The sequence below is a fragment of the Fukomys damarensis genome, unplaced genomic scaffold, assembly GCF_012274545.1.
Source record: "Fukomys damarensis isolate Sample0158 unplaced genomic scaffold, DMR_v1.0_HiC HiC_scaffold_37, whole genome shotgun sequence".
NCBI lineage: Eukaryota > Metazoa > Chordata > Mammalia > Rodentia > Bathyergidae > Fukomys > Fukomys damarensis.
Window position 1 is genome coordinate 3,113,103 of NW_022900949.1, and position 11,649 is coordinate 3,124,751.

The 11,649-nt window shown below is 48.7% G+C and overlaps 1 protein-coding gene across 3 annotated transcripts; it reads right to left on the reverse strand.

Moving 5' to 3' along the window:
* Positions 1 to 729: 729 nt before the first annotated feature.
* LOC104849284 (CD209 antigen-like protein C) lies at positions 730 to 4,758 on the reverse strand. Of its 3 annotated transcripts, XM_010605625.2 has the most exons (7): positions 4,594 to 4,758; positions 4,404 to 4,490; positions 3,754 to 3,843; positions 3,405 to 3,488; positions 2,881 to 3,032; positions 2,175 to 2,284; positions 730 to 1,021 (listed from the first exon to the last, which is right to left on the reverse strand). In XM_010605625.2, exons 1-7 carry the CDS (start codon positions 4,637 to 4,639, stop codon positions 871 to 873), a joined length of 720 nt encoding a protein of 239 aa, XP_010603927.1. In that variant the 5' UTR covers positions 4,640 to 4,758; the 3' UTR covers positions 730 to 870. The 3 variants fall into 3 exon arrangements, with proteins under 3 accessions (XP_010603927.1, XP_010603929.1, XP_010603930.1); XM_010605627.2 differs by lacking the exon at positions 4,404 to 4,490; XM_010605628.2 differs by lacking the exon at positions 3,754 to 3,843.
* Positions 4,759 to 11,649: the final 6,891 nt, after the last annotated feature.

Sequence of the window (11,649 nt, forward strand, 5' to 3'; positions counted from 1 at the left end):
AGCTGGGACTAGAGGTTCCATTTGACCCAGCCATCCCTCTGCTGGGTATCTTTCCAAAAGAATGAAAATAATCATATCACAGTGATATATACGCACCTATGTTTATAGCAGTGCAGTTTGTAATAGCTAAAACTTGGAAACAGCCCATTTGTCTATCAGTTGGAGACTGGATAAAGAAGATGTGGTTTTTCTATAAAATGGAATACTACTCAGCCATAAAGAATGGGAAATTAGATTCATTCATAGGAAAATGGGTACATTTTGAGGATATACTCCTAAGTGAAATAAATAAGTCACACACGTGCAAATACCGAATAGTTTCACTGGTGTGAATAAACTGTAATAGTACATAAGATACTAATGAGATAATTGACAATGTGGAATAGGAAGAAAAGGGCTAAAGGTGTAGAGAAAGTGGGAAGGGTAGGGGAAAGGGAATAAGGGAAAAGAAAAAATATGAGAAAATGAAATGGAAATAAAGTGTTTTTAAATGGGGAGGGGAGGAGGGGGCAAAGAGAAGGCAGGGACAAGGGGAAAAATTAGAAACAACACCTGTCATGTAAAGCTACAGGATCCCAATGATGAATGTAACTGTACTGTGTACGTAAAATGTACCAATAAACACAATGACGAAAAAAAATCACAATACACAGTGTATTCATGACTATTTTTCTTTATTTTTGTTATGAAAAAATACTTTTTCATATACCCGTTTTTATATTTTCTTTATTAATATCTACCTGTAGTACATTAAAAGAAAGAAGATCTCTGTGCCCGCAGAGAGGGAAGAGGAACCTGCATGAATGTGGGCCAAGTTCTTCCACCCGGGCAGGACGTCTGACTGCAGAGGCTGAAGAGGAAGACAGGACTTCAAGGGCTGGAGCAGGAGGCCGCGGGTTCCTTGCAGATCCAGAATTTCTCAACTCTACATTTGCCATCGTTCCAGCCGTCGCCTCTGAACTCCGCACAGTCTTCATCTCCGTCGTTGTTGGGCTCTCCCGGCAGCCAATTGTTTGACAAGCTGCAAGACCCGTGAGAAGGTGATCTTTGGTCCCAGATCCCCACCGCCACGCGAGCTGTCTGTAGTTCAAGCTCTCTGAACCTTGACACTTTCACATCTATCCTGCAGGCATATGGCAGACACGGCTTGTTTTGGGCCCCCGGGGACACGCAGGGTCACTTGTCCTTGGCCTCTTACCCTTGTCCCCATGCTTGAGAAGTGGTCTCTTCCTGAGGGCTTGATTTTCAGACACAAACACCCAACCTGGATACCACATCGCCAACCACTTCCCTTACTGGACTTTGGCACTCTGGGGTTGCTGCCGAGGGCCGAGTACCAGACTACCAGGAACAACACCTACTTTCCAGAACCCACTTACACGAAAAACTCTCTGGCCTGAGCCTGCTTACTGTGTCTCAGAGGTGCGTCCTCACGGATGCCACACGGAAGGCTCTTGCTCCACTGTCCAGTTTGGCCTACCCTCTACCTCCGGACCATCCCTGGTCTTTCCCCATTTGTGGGAATTTTCTCCTTAACTTTGCCCTAGCTATACCTCAGATTTTCCATTAGCCTTTCCTATTTTCAATCACCTGCCAGGCTGGGAGCTCCCCTTGTGTCTCTGCTGGTAGAATTTTAGGTACTTGCTGCTCTATCTACATTTTTAAAATTGAATTTATTGGTACATTCTAGGTAGACAGTACAGTTACATTCATTACTGGGATCTTGTACATGACAGGTTTTGGTTTTCATTTTTTCCCCTCGTCCCCACCCTCCCTTCACCCCCTTCTCTCCTCTCCATTTACAAACACTTTAATTCCATTTTTACATTTTCTCATAGTTTTTCCCCTTTCCCTTATTCCCCTTCCCCTACCCTTCCCACTGTCCCTACACCTTTAGCCCTTTTCTTCCTATTTCACATTGCTAATTATCCCGTTAGGATCTTGAGTACTATTTTAGTTTTTCACACCGGAGAAACTATTCGTATTTGCACATGTGTGACTTATTTATTTCACGTAGGTGTATATCCTCATTTGAATATGAAGATTACCTCCCTCAAGTCAGTATATCTCGCAGACTAGGGACCAGGAAGTGGGGAGGAACCAAGAGTGTGCCTGAATCCTGGTTTCAGAACCCTAAGCCATGGTACAGAGTGTTCCCTTGTCCCACGATCTACCTGAACCACAGATGTGAACCATCCACCCATTGCCATACGCCTTCTTTTTTCAGATCCGAGAGTCCCATCCAGGTGGGGCCTTTATTCTTAGCATTCAGCTGCAAGAAGTTCTGGAGGAGGAGGGGGGAGTGGGGGAAGTCAGAAGGCAGCTCTGCCCCCGGTTTTTCAGGTAGCATCTCCCCAACCTCTTGGCAGAAAATTCTGACCTTCTGCCTTCTATTGGCACTAGACCAGGAGCTCCCTCATGTACTTAGGAGTTCTGAGTCCTTTCCACATCTGTACTGGACTGGCAGATGTGTCCTGAATTGCAAACAGACCATGCAATGTTGGTCTCTCATCACAAGCACTTGGAATATACATGTTTATCTTTATATCTCCTGGTGGGAACATTTCTATCTGGAAATCAGCAAAACGTACACATGAGGATTTTTTCTTCCCTCCCAAAGAGGAAGCTGTTAAACTCTCGCCCACACCCCAAGTGGAACCGCTTACACTGTAGGCGTCCCTCAGAGCCTGCAGCCACGTTTAGTCCTGTGTGTGTCACTCTGCAAGACCCTTGGGAGCCCCACATTCATACCCGCTGTACTCTACCTTTCCAAGCGGGGTTGGCAGCCCCTCTCCCAAAAAACCTCATCCGACTTAACCATCTCACTTGATCAGTGGTCCCATGAACACCCCAGACCAGGAAAAGGTCCCTCCAGGGTACCTGCTCCTCCACACTTTTGATGACCACCAGTTGGGCTCCCATATCCTGGCAGGCGATGACAGAGTCAGCCCAGTTCCGCTTGGACTGGGAGAAGAAGTAGCAGTTTCTTTGGAAGAGCGTCCAGTCCCAGGGGCAGGGGCGGCAGAGGCCGGCTGTCGGAGGGTGGGGTGGACCCATGTTGGGATGAGCATGTCCCTGTCTGCGCAGCCTTCAAGTCCCTGAGACTCAGAGCCTCCCTTGCCACCGCACCCCAGGGGAAGCCTTTTCCTCTCCACTTCCTGAGCCCCTCCTTTACCCCTGGAGAACCCCGAAGTCATGGCCCCCTCTCCTCCAGGCTAGGAGCTGTAGTTTTCACTCAAACGGGGGCCGGGAGACCGAGCGCTGACTGTACACCCGGCCCCTTGAGAACACAAAGTGCTATTCTTTTCTGTTACCCCGTGCACCTGTTTCACAGAGAAGGAAGCTGAGACTCAAACTGGGTCGGTGACGTGGGCCTCTGGGGGACCTCGAGTCCAGTCTCTCACCTATTCCAGTCTTTAGCTGGCTCATTTCCTTGTCGATCTTTTGTTTTTCCTGCCTCCGCTCCTGGTAGCTGGGGACCTTGGAGACTGTACAGAGTTAAAAAGAACCTGCAATTATCGAATACTTGCTGTGCGCCTTGACCTGAACTGGGCCCCAGGGACATTGTATCTGAGAGAGGTCAGGGTCTTGTTTTAGTGCCCTGTGAAGAGGCACCCGACCCCCAGGGGAGGCTGCAGGGTTAGGGTAAGGGAGCCCGGCCCTTCCTGCTCCTCCTCCCTCCCCTCTCCTCCCCAGAGGAGCCTGGAGGAGCCTGAAGGACCCGAAATAGCCCCACCCCAAGGCCCTCCTGACCTTTCACAAGGATGACCACCAGGACCACCGTGAAGAGAGCGAGGGAGAGCAGCTGCAGCACGGGGGCTACGGAGCCCCGGCCCAGGCGCCCTGTGGGAGGGGGTGGGGTAGAGGTTCCGGCAGGCCCATGTCGCTTCCTCCTGGCCACGGCTCCCTCCTCCCTCGGGCACTGAATTCTACGCCCTCAGTGTCCACCTGCCCGGGATCAAGGAGTCCGAGTTTCCAGCCTCAAGGATCTCAGGGCCTAATAGTTCCGTCCCGATTTCTCCAGGACCCAGAAGTCCAGTTCCTGGGCTTCCCGCTAGGACCCGGGCTCCACAGAGCCTAAGCCTCTATATCGGTGAGATTCAGAAATGCAGGTATCCAGCCTCGACCGCTCAAGACTCAGGTGCCCAGATCTTCTGCCCTCGCCTCCTAAAGGCCCGTGGAGTCCAGCCCGCACCGTCCACTCCTCGGCGCCCAGGACCAAGTCCCCACCCCTCCCTCGCTCTCAGGACACCTGTCCTCCAGTCTCCACCTCCCCAGGACCATGCGTAACAACGCCCCTCCCACTCCCTAGCACCCAGAAGACCCGATCGATCCCCGCTCTCCACCTCCCCAGGACAGGGCCTGGTGAGGACCCGTCCCGCGCACCCCTAAGCCTAGTCTACCTGCCATGTTCTGGAGGCAGTAAGTCGGTTGGAATCCAAAGCCTTTTATGAAATATCCGGTGCCACCGGATGTCGGCTCTTCCTCGTCTGAATGGGGAGAGCATCGATCGGGGCCTGGACAGGCCGGGACCCGCCTGACCTCCCTGGACACCCCCACCCCCGAACTCCCAGAGTCCCGGCCCAGCCTCACCCTGGGGGCCCAGCGGCTGCGTCCTGGCTTCCTCGGCGTCTCTCATGTTCGCGGCTGCTGTCCCTCTGTGCTCCGGGCTGGGGGGAACGACCACTTCTGTGACCCACGCCCTGCTCCTCACTCCCTGAATCTACGGTTGCGTAGGAAGAGAAACAGGGAACTAGGTACCAGCGCCGGAAGTAGTGAGAGGGAGGGACCCAGCGTCTCATAGCGCAGCTGGGGTTCCAGGAATCTCAGGCAGCGGGTGGAGGTGAAGCGAGCTCCAGGGTCTCAAGAACTGGTCCACTCCTCTCATGGCCGAGCTGTGGGACGCCTTTGATGAGATGAGTGCCTCGTAAAGCTAGCCTCCTTTGTTATACTGACTCCAGGTATGTCAAGCCTGGACGTACAACACCCCATTATTCCCAGAAACACGGTCCCCTCTGGCTCCAGGCTCTGCCTCCAGGTTTGCTGATGTCCTTATTTATGGTGCCTCTTGCTGACTTGGGCCTTAGAGATGAATCACCGTGGCTTATATTTGCTTAATAGTAGTTTGGTTTTGTGCTGTTGTTGTTTGTCCTGGGGATAGAACCTGGGACCTCATGCTTTCAAGGCAGGTAGTGGCACCACTGAACTAAATCCCCAGCCCTGCTTATATTTACTTAATGCTTGCAAATACAAGGCACTTTTCTGTTGCTTTAATATTGATTCACTCAACCCACCCCAACCGCTGGTAGATGATTCAACCTTCATTTTCCATTGGGGGCAATTTGAAACACAGACAGGTGAGGTGGCTGGCCCAAGGTCACACAGCTGGGAAAGAGCAGAGCTGGAAACTGATCCTGCAGTCTGCCCTCCCTCCGCTCACTGTGAGTCACAGTGAGTCACAAAGTCACCAAACGGGAAACAAGAAAAATCCCCAGCAACTTCGTTTAGAAATGTCCCCAAATTGGGGAAACCCACCTGTCCACCAATAGGTGAATTAAAAAAAAAAAAAAAGCCCTAGTGGTGCTCGACAGACAAAAGGCTATTGAGCAATGGGAAAGAAAAGTATTACTGTGTGCAAAAACTTGCATAAATCTTTAAAACTAGCGGAAACACTCAGGCATGTACAATATATGCAGATCTTTCTTGTTCATAGAGCCTCAGTGTCCTTTTTTTTTTGGTACTGGGGATTGAATTTAGGACCTTGCGCTTGTGAGGCCAGTGGCAGGGCCACTGAGCTAAATCCCTGGCCCTCCATGTTTTTTTATTTTTTTATAACACACCTTGTTTACACAGCACTAATTTTTACTGATTGTCCCATGCTATACAGTACTGTAGTTTTACGTTCTGTTATACATTACAGTACTGCGTGTAAGAATTGTGCAAACAAAAGCATAGCTAAATGAGGAATATATAGAATGTGTACACTGCAATATTCAGAACAAGAAATGGTCAAAGCAAACTCCAACCTGATGACCTGTTGGAAAAGTTTAAACGTGCCACAGACAGGTGAGGTATGACTATGTCGGTGCATTTATAAATTATCCTGTGCCTCGGATAAGTTTGCCCTTTTCTATTTCTTTCCCAAGTCGATTCAAATCACCCCCACCCCATTTTCTTCACTGGTCATTTCCATGTCTAATTTAGTAATTTCTGAATTAAGATGACTTTTTCAGGTCCTCAAATGATTGTTTGGGGATGTGTGTTGACTTACAATATTCATCTCTTTCGTGTTTTCTTTTGTGGTGGTGATGAGTACTTTTCTTTGTTGACTGTTATAAATTTTGCTTCTCTGGCTTTTTTTTTTTCCTTTCTGAGACAGGGTCTCCTTATGTCACTTAGGCTGATCTTGAACTCACCGTGTAGCCCAGGCTGGTCTTGAACTCACAGTGATCCTCCTGCCTCAGCCTCCCGAGTGCTGGGATGACAGGCATGTGGCATACACCCAGCCCTGCACTGAGCATTACTGCAGACATCGCTTTGGTTGTTGCCATGCTGGTGATGGAACCCAGGATGTCCTGCAGGCTACACAGGTGTGTGTACCCTGGGCTCCATTCTCAGTCTGACCATTTTCCTTATGTCTGTTTTTGTTTGTTCGTTTGGCACCAGGGATTGAACTCAGGACCTTGCACTTACAAGGCAGCCATGGTGCCACTGAGCTAAATCCCCCCTCTTATGTTCTTAAAAAAAAAAAAAAAAAAACTAGGGTGTCACTCAAGATTCTTGGCTTAATGACTCCCTCTTCTGACCAAATAGCTATATTGACTGGTTTTTCTGGAACTCACTATGTAGCCCAGGCTGGTCTTGAACTCACAGCGATCCTCCTGCCTCAGCCTCCCGAGTGCTGGGATGTCAGGCGTGAGCCACCACACCCGGCCAAGTGACATCATATTTTGAGGTTTGTCTTTATTTCTGTTTTGACATATAGAGCACTGAGCTTTTTTGTTTGTTTGTTTTTCCTTCCCTGTGTGTCTTTTCTCCTTTTCTGCTTTTATCTGCCCTGGGAAGACTGTCTCTCCTTCCCTCTTAATTTGCACAGCGTAGGGATTGTACTCTAGGCCTCTGAGCATGTTAGGCTAGCATTTCCCTACCGAGTCACACCCCAGGCCCCAAACTGTCCCTTTAATCCTGGCACTGTCCTAGTCTATGTCCTGTTGTTGTGATAGACTATCTGAGGTAAGGAGTTTATTTATGTGGTGGTTCTGGAGCATTTCCAACTCTGAATTAATAGCTTCTTCTAGAAGACAGCATCTGGTGAGGGCTTGCTGATGCAACTCACGAAGAGGGAAAAGTGGATGTCCAGGCAGGCAGCCTTGTGTGAAAGGAGTGGTCTCTCTCTATAATAACCCGGCCTCTCAGAACAAATCCAGCCCTACAAGAGGGAGGCCCTCCCGTCAGAAGAGTGAAGACACAATCTACACAATGGGGGAAAATCTCACTGCATACTCCTTGGACAAGGGACTGATTTCTAGAATATACAAAGAGCCGAAAAAGAAATATTAAACCACCTAAAATGAAAGATCCAGAAGAAATGCACAAGAGCAATGAACAGATACGCCACAGGGAAAGAAATAAAAACGGTCAACAGATACATGAAAAAATGGTCACCGTCTCTGGCCGTTAGAGAAAGCGTGATGTGAAACAACCCCGAGGTCTCGTCTCACTCCGGAAAGAACGGCAATCATTAGGAAATCAACAATAACAAATGCTGGCATGGCTGTGACAAAAAGGAACTCTCTTCCATTGTCAGTGAGAATTTAAACTGGTACCATCATCATGGAAGTGGAAGCAGCCTGTCTCCCTCAACAGATGACTGCGTAAGCAAAATGTAGCGTCCGTATGTAGCGGAACACTACTTGGCTATAAAGAAAGGCAACTTTAAGGCATTTGTAGAAACATGGGTGCGCCCGGAAGATGCAATGTGAAGTGAACAGGAAATAATGAGTTTGGAGAGGAGACATTGGCCAGGTTAAATATTGTGTGATGTCTCTTCTCTGAATGAGGCATGCTACAAACAAACAAACAAAAAAGAGTACGCATAGAAAGGGACAAGAAAACGGGTCTCTTCCAGTAGAGAAGCGGTGCGAGGGAACTAGGATGAGGATTGAGGAGAAGGACAAGGCGAAATAAGAAAATAAAGACGTGCCACATACACTAAATAACCCCAATTAATGCAAAAACTCTGTGCCATAGTGTGAGCTGTGACAAATAACATCAACAAATATGAAAAAGGGGATGGGGGGCCCCAGGATGACTGTAAACTGCAGGAAATGCAAACACGAGCGAAAAAAAAGAATTCAAAGTCAAGCTGAGAGTCTCCGATGTAAAATAAAGCATCTACACTTTAAAACAACGGTAGAACAGGCACAAGATCAATACCCTTATTCCAAAGAGGGAGGTAGGAAAAAAAGAAAAGAATGACAGGTCCCGAGGAAACCCAAACCCAGCAAGGCATGCGTTATATCTTGATCCCAGAATGGATTCTCCCTCTAGGTGCTGCCTCTTAAACATCTTTTGCTCACGTGTACAGATTTTGCAGGAGGCTGAGGTTAGTTGTGGCAAACGAAACCTGGTGGGAGAAATTTCAGTGCCACCCAAAGATGAGGTGGTGGCGTGGCTGCTATTGGGGGCTTCGAGTCAGACCTATATCGAGAATCAAGAGCAAAGAGCCCAGAAGAATAGCGGGGAATGTTCTGAGTTTGGTCAGAAAGGAAGCTCCAGTAAAGCTGTGGCCTGTAAATATGAAACAGAGCAGAACTTGGTTGTTGAAAAGATTAGCGAGAAAAGCTAATCTTTTAGAGGAGATGGCCTGAGGGCATCATAAGAACCAGCAGGACTCCACCCTTTGCCGCCTGAAAATTGCAAAGGTGAAAAACTTTGCTTTGATAAGAAAGCCCCCGAGCAGCCTCTTCCGGGAATGTCCCTCAGGATTGAGTTCATAGCTATTAGCAATCCAGATACTTTACCCCTATTGCTAAGACAAAAGGAAGCCTGGCTCCTGCTCCAGCTGGCAGCAGACCTTGGCATCGTCCGTGTGATGCTGGTTTTAGGCTCACGCGGAATGTGACTTGTGGGGTCAGGAAGGGTTCCACACAGACTTCAAAAGAAGGTCTGCGAGGCCAGGCAGTGTGCTTCTGAGAGGGCAGTGCGTGAGTCTGTGAGAGTGAAGCCAAAAGTGCAGTGGAGACCCCAGAAGTTTGGAGAAGTCAGGGACGTGGACTGTCTGAGGAAAGCTGCAAGGACGGAGCAAAATCAACCCAACAGAGCAGCCATGAGGTGTGGTGAGCCTTGACACAGGCCTAGCCATGATTGAACTTTGAGTCACCTCGCCGGCACCGACGTGCTGTCGCCCATAGCCACGGGCGAGTTCAGCTGGTAGCAGATGTAACCCATAATGGTTGTTGTTGTTTCCCTCTGGAATGTGTGGGCGGTACTCTCGCTCCGGTGCAGCCCTCGCTCCCATGCAGCTGAAGAGTATAAAGGTTTACACTTTGGGTTTCGGTTTGAGCCTATATATACCCCACCCTGAAACATAAACGGGGCCTTGCTACGAAGAGAGCCTGAGCCTGGAACTAAGTTCGTGAAACTGCTCTCCTGTTGTTCTTCCCTCGGGTTTGGGACCTGCCGGCAGGATTCTGACGTTGCGGCTCGCGACAATGAGGGCTACAGCCAGTGATAGCGCCATCTAAATCCTTCGGAGTTTACGCCTTGCTGCAGACTGCCCCAGATGCTGGCCGTGCTTGCCCTGCTGGATTTTGGTCTTATTTGGTCCTATTCCTTCTTATCTTGCTATTTAGAATGAACGTGTTTATCTTGTGCCCCTGTATGTTGGAAGCGTTTAACTTTCTTTTCATTTTCACAGCAGCTCAAAGTGAAGAGTTTGCCTTAAATCTCAGAGGGGAATTGGAACTTGGACTTTTCAGCAATGCTGAAACTGTTAGGATTTTGGCAACTCTTAAGGATGGACAAAATGCCTTTTGAATCAAAGGACACACATGAGGATGGGTGGTCGGGGTTGGAATGGTTTATGGTTTATATCTAGATATTCTCCCAAAGTCTCATGAGCTTTAGTGGGTGGCTGGGTCTAGGGGGTACCAAGGGTGTGAGATAACTAAATTAATCCACTGATTGGTTTAGCATAGTTCTCGTTGTAGATAATGGTAAGGCCCACCCTGGGTGTGGGTGGAACCAACTAACAGGCTTCTAGCCTGGATGGAATGAAAGGACAAAAGAAGGTAGGCAGGTCTGTTGCTTACTACTTGATGTTGCTGATGCTTTCTGCTTACCCTGCCATGGACTGTTTCTCCTCTGCCAGGCCACCCTGCCTTGGAGCCAGCCAATTACGGACTGAAACCTCTACAAACCTGAGCTAAATGAACCTTTCCTCCTTTAACTTGTGAGTGTAGAGTATTTGGTTTCAACAATGAGAAAAGCAATTCAGACATTATTCTAAACTTTTAACACACAAAAATAATCAGTCTGTTAAGATTTCACTGGTCGCTACCTCAAATTTATGTTTGTTTATTTATCTGCATTAATACCCAAGGTTTCCGGTTCCTCCACCAAGCTCCCCTCCAAGACTGTTTTGATCTCCTTGGTGTGGACAGGCTTCCTCGTGAATGCTTTCCTTTAGTGTCTCTTATCATTTGCTTTCTCTTCCCTCTGTCTTCCTTTCACGTCCTCTGAAAGTTCTTCTGTGGTTCCAGGATGTGTGACAAGAATGACCGTTGTTCAAGTGGCATTGTTAGATTTGATTTGGTTTCCAGAGTCTGAGGGGCTGCTGACTTAGATTCAAAAGCGTGCCGGGTTAGAGAATTCCCTTTCAGTTCACTGATGCTGTTGAATGGTTCACGGGCAAACTCTTTAATCAGCTGCCTTTGAGTGAGAATCGCCGCATTCCGCTCCTGGAGTTTCTGGTAGAGCTGTGCCATCCTTGCCTTGTACAAAACGTGACTTGCGTTTAGATCATCTATCACAGAGGTTTGAAGCTTCTCTATATGTGACAGAAGCTGACCCTTTTCTTTCTCGTGCTCCTGACGGAGAGCTTGGACTCGAGCTGTCCACTTGATTTCCTGGCTGTCAAGAAGCTGCATTACGTTTCAGAAATCCTGAGGACAGGGGAGGCCTTCTTTCAACTCACGCGTGCCCTTCAGTGCGCCTGTGTTGGGTCTGATCTGCGTATTAGACTTCTGGATTTCTGACAGTTGCTATTCTAACGCCGAATTCTTGGAAGCTAATTCTTCACACTCTTTCATCAACATGCCCTTGACTTTTTCCACTTCGCCCACCAGTCTCTCCTCCTCTTCTTTCCAAGAATCAAATAATTTCAGAAAGTCCTGTTCTTTGGAGCATCTCACCGTGTGGCCAATGCTGGGCAGCCACCAAATGAGACCTGGTCAGCTGCAGCTGACCTTAGTGTGTCCACCTCCTTCTGGAGCTTGTCTACCTGCATCTTTGCCTCATTCTCCAGGTGAGGATCATCAAGGAGCAGGCGGGGTCCCCAGGGCTGGGCGTCCCAGACACTGTTATGGCAACGCCTGCCCTGCTGGGGGACCCAGGGAGAGCGCGCGCAGGGGCTGCAAGTTGGCCTGG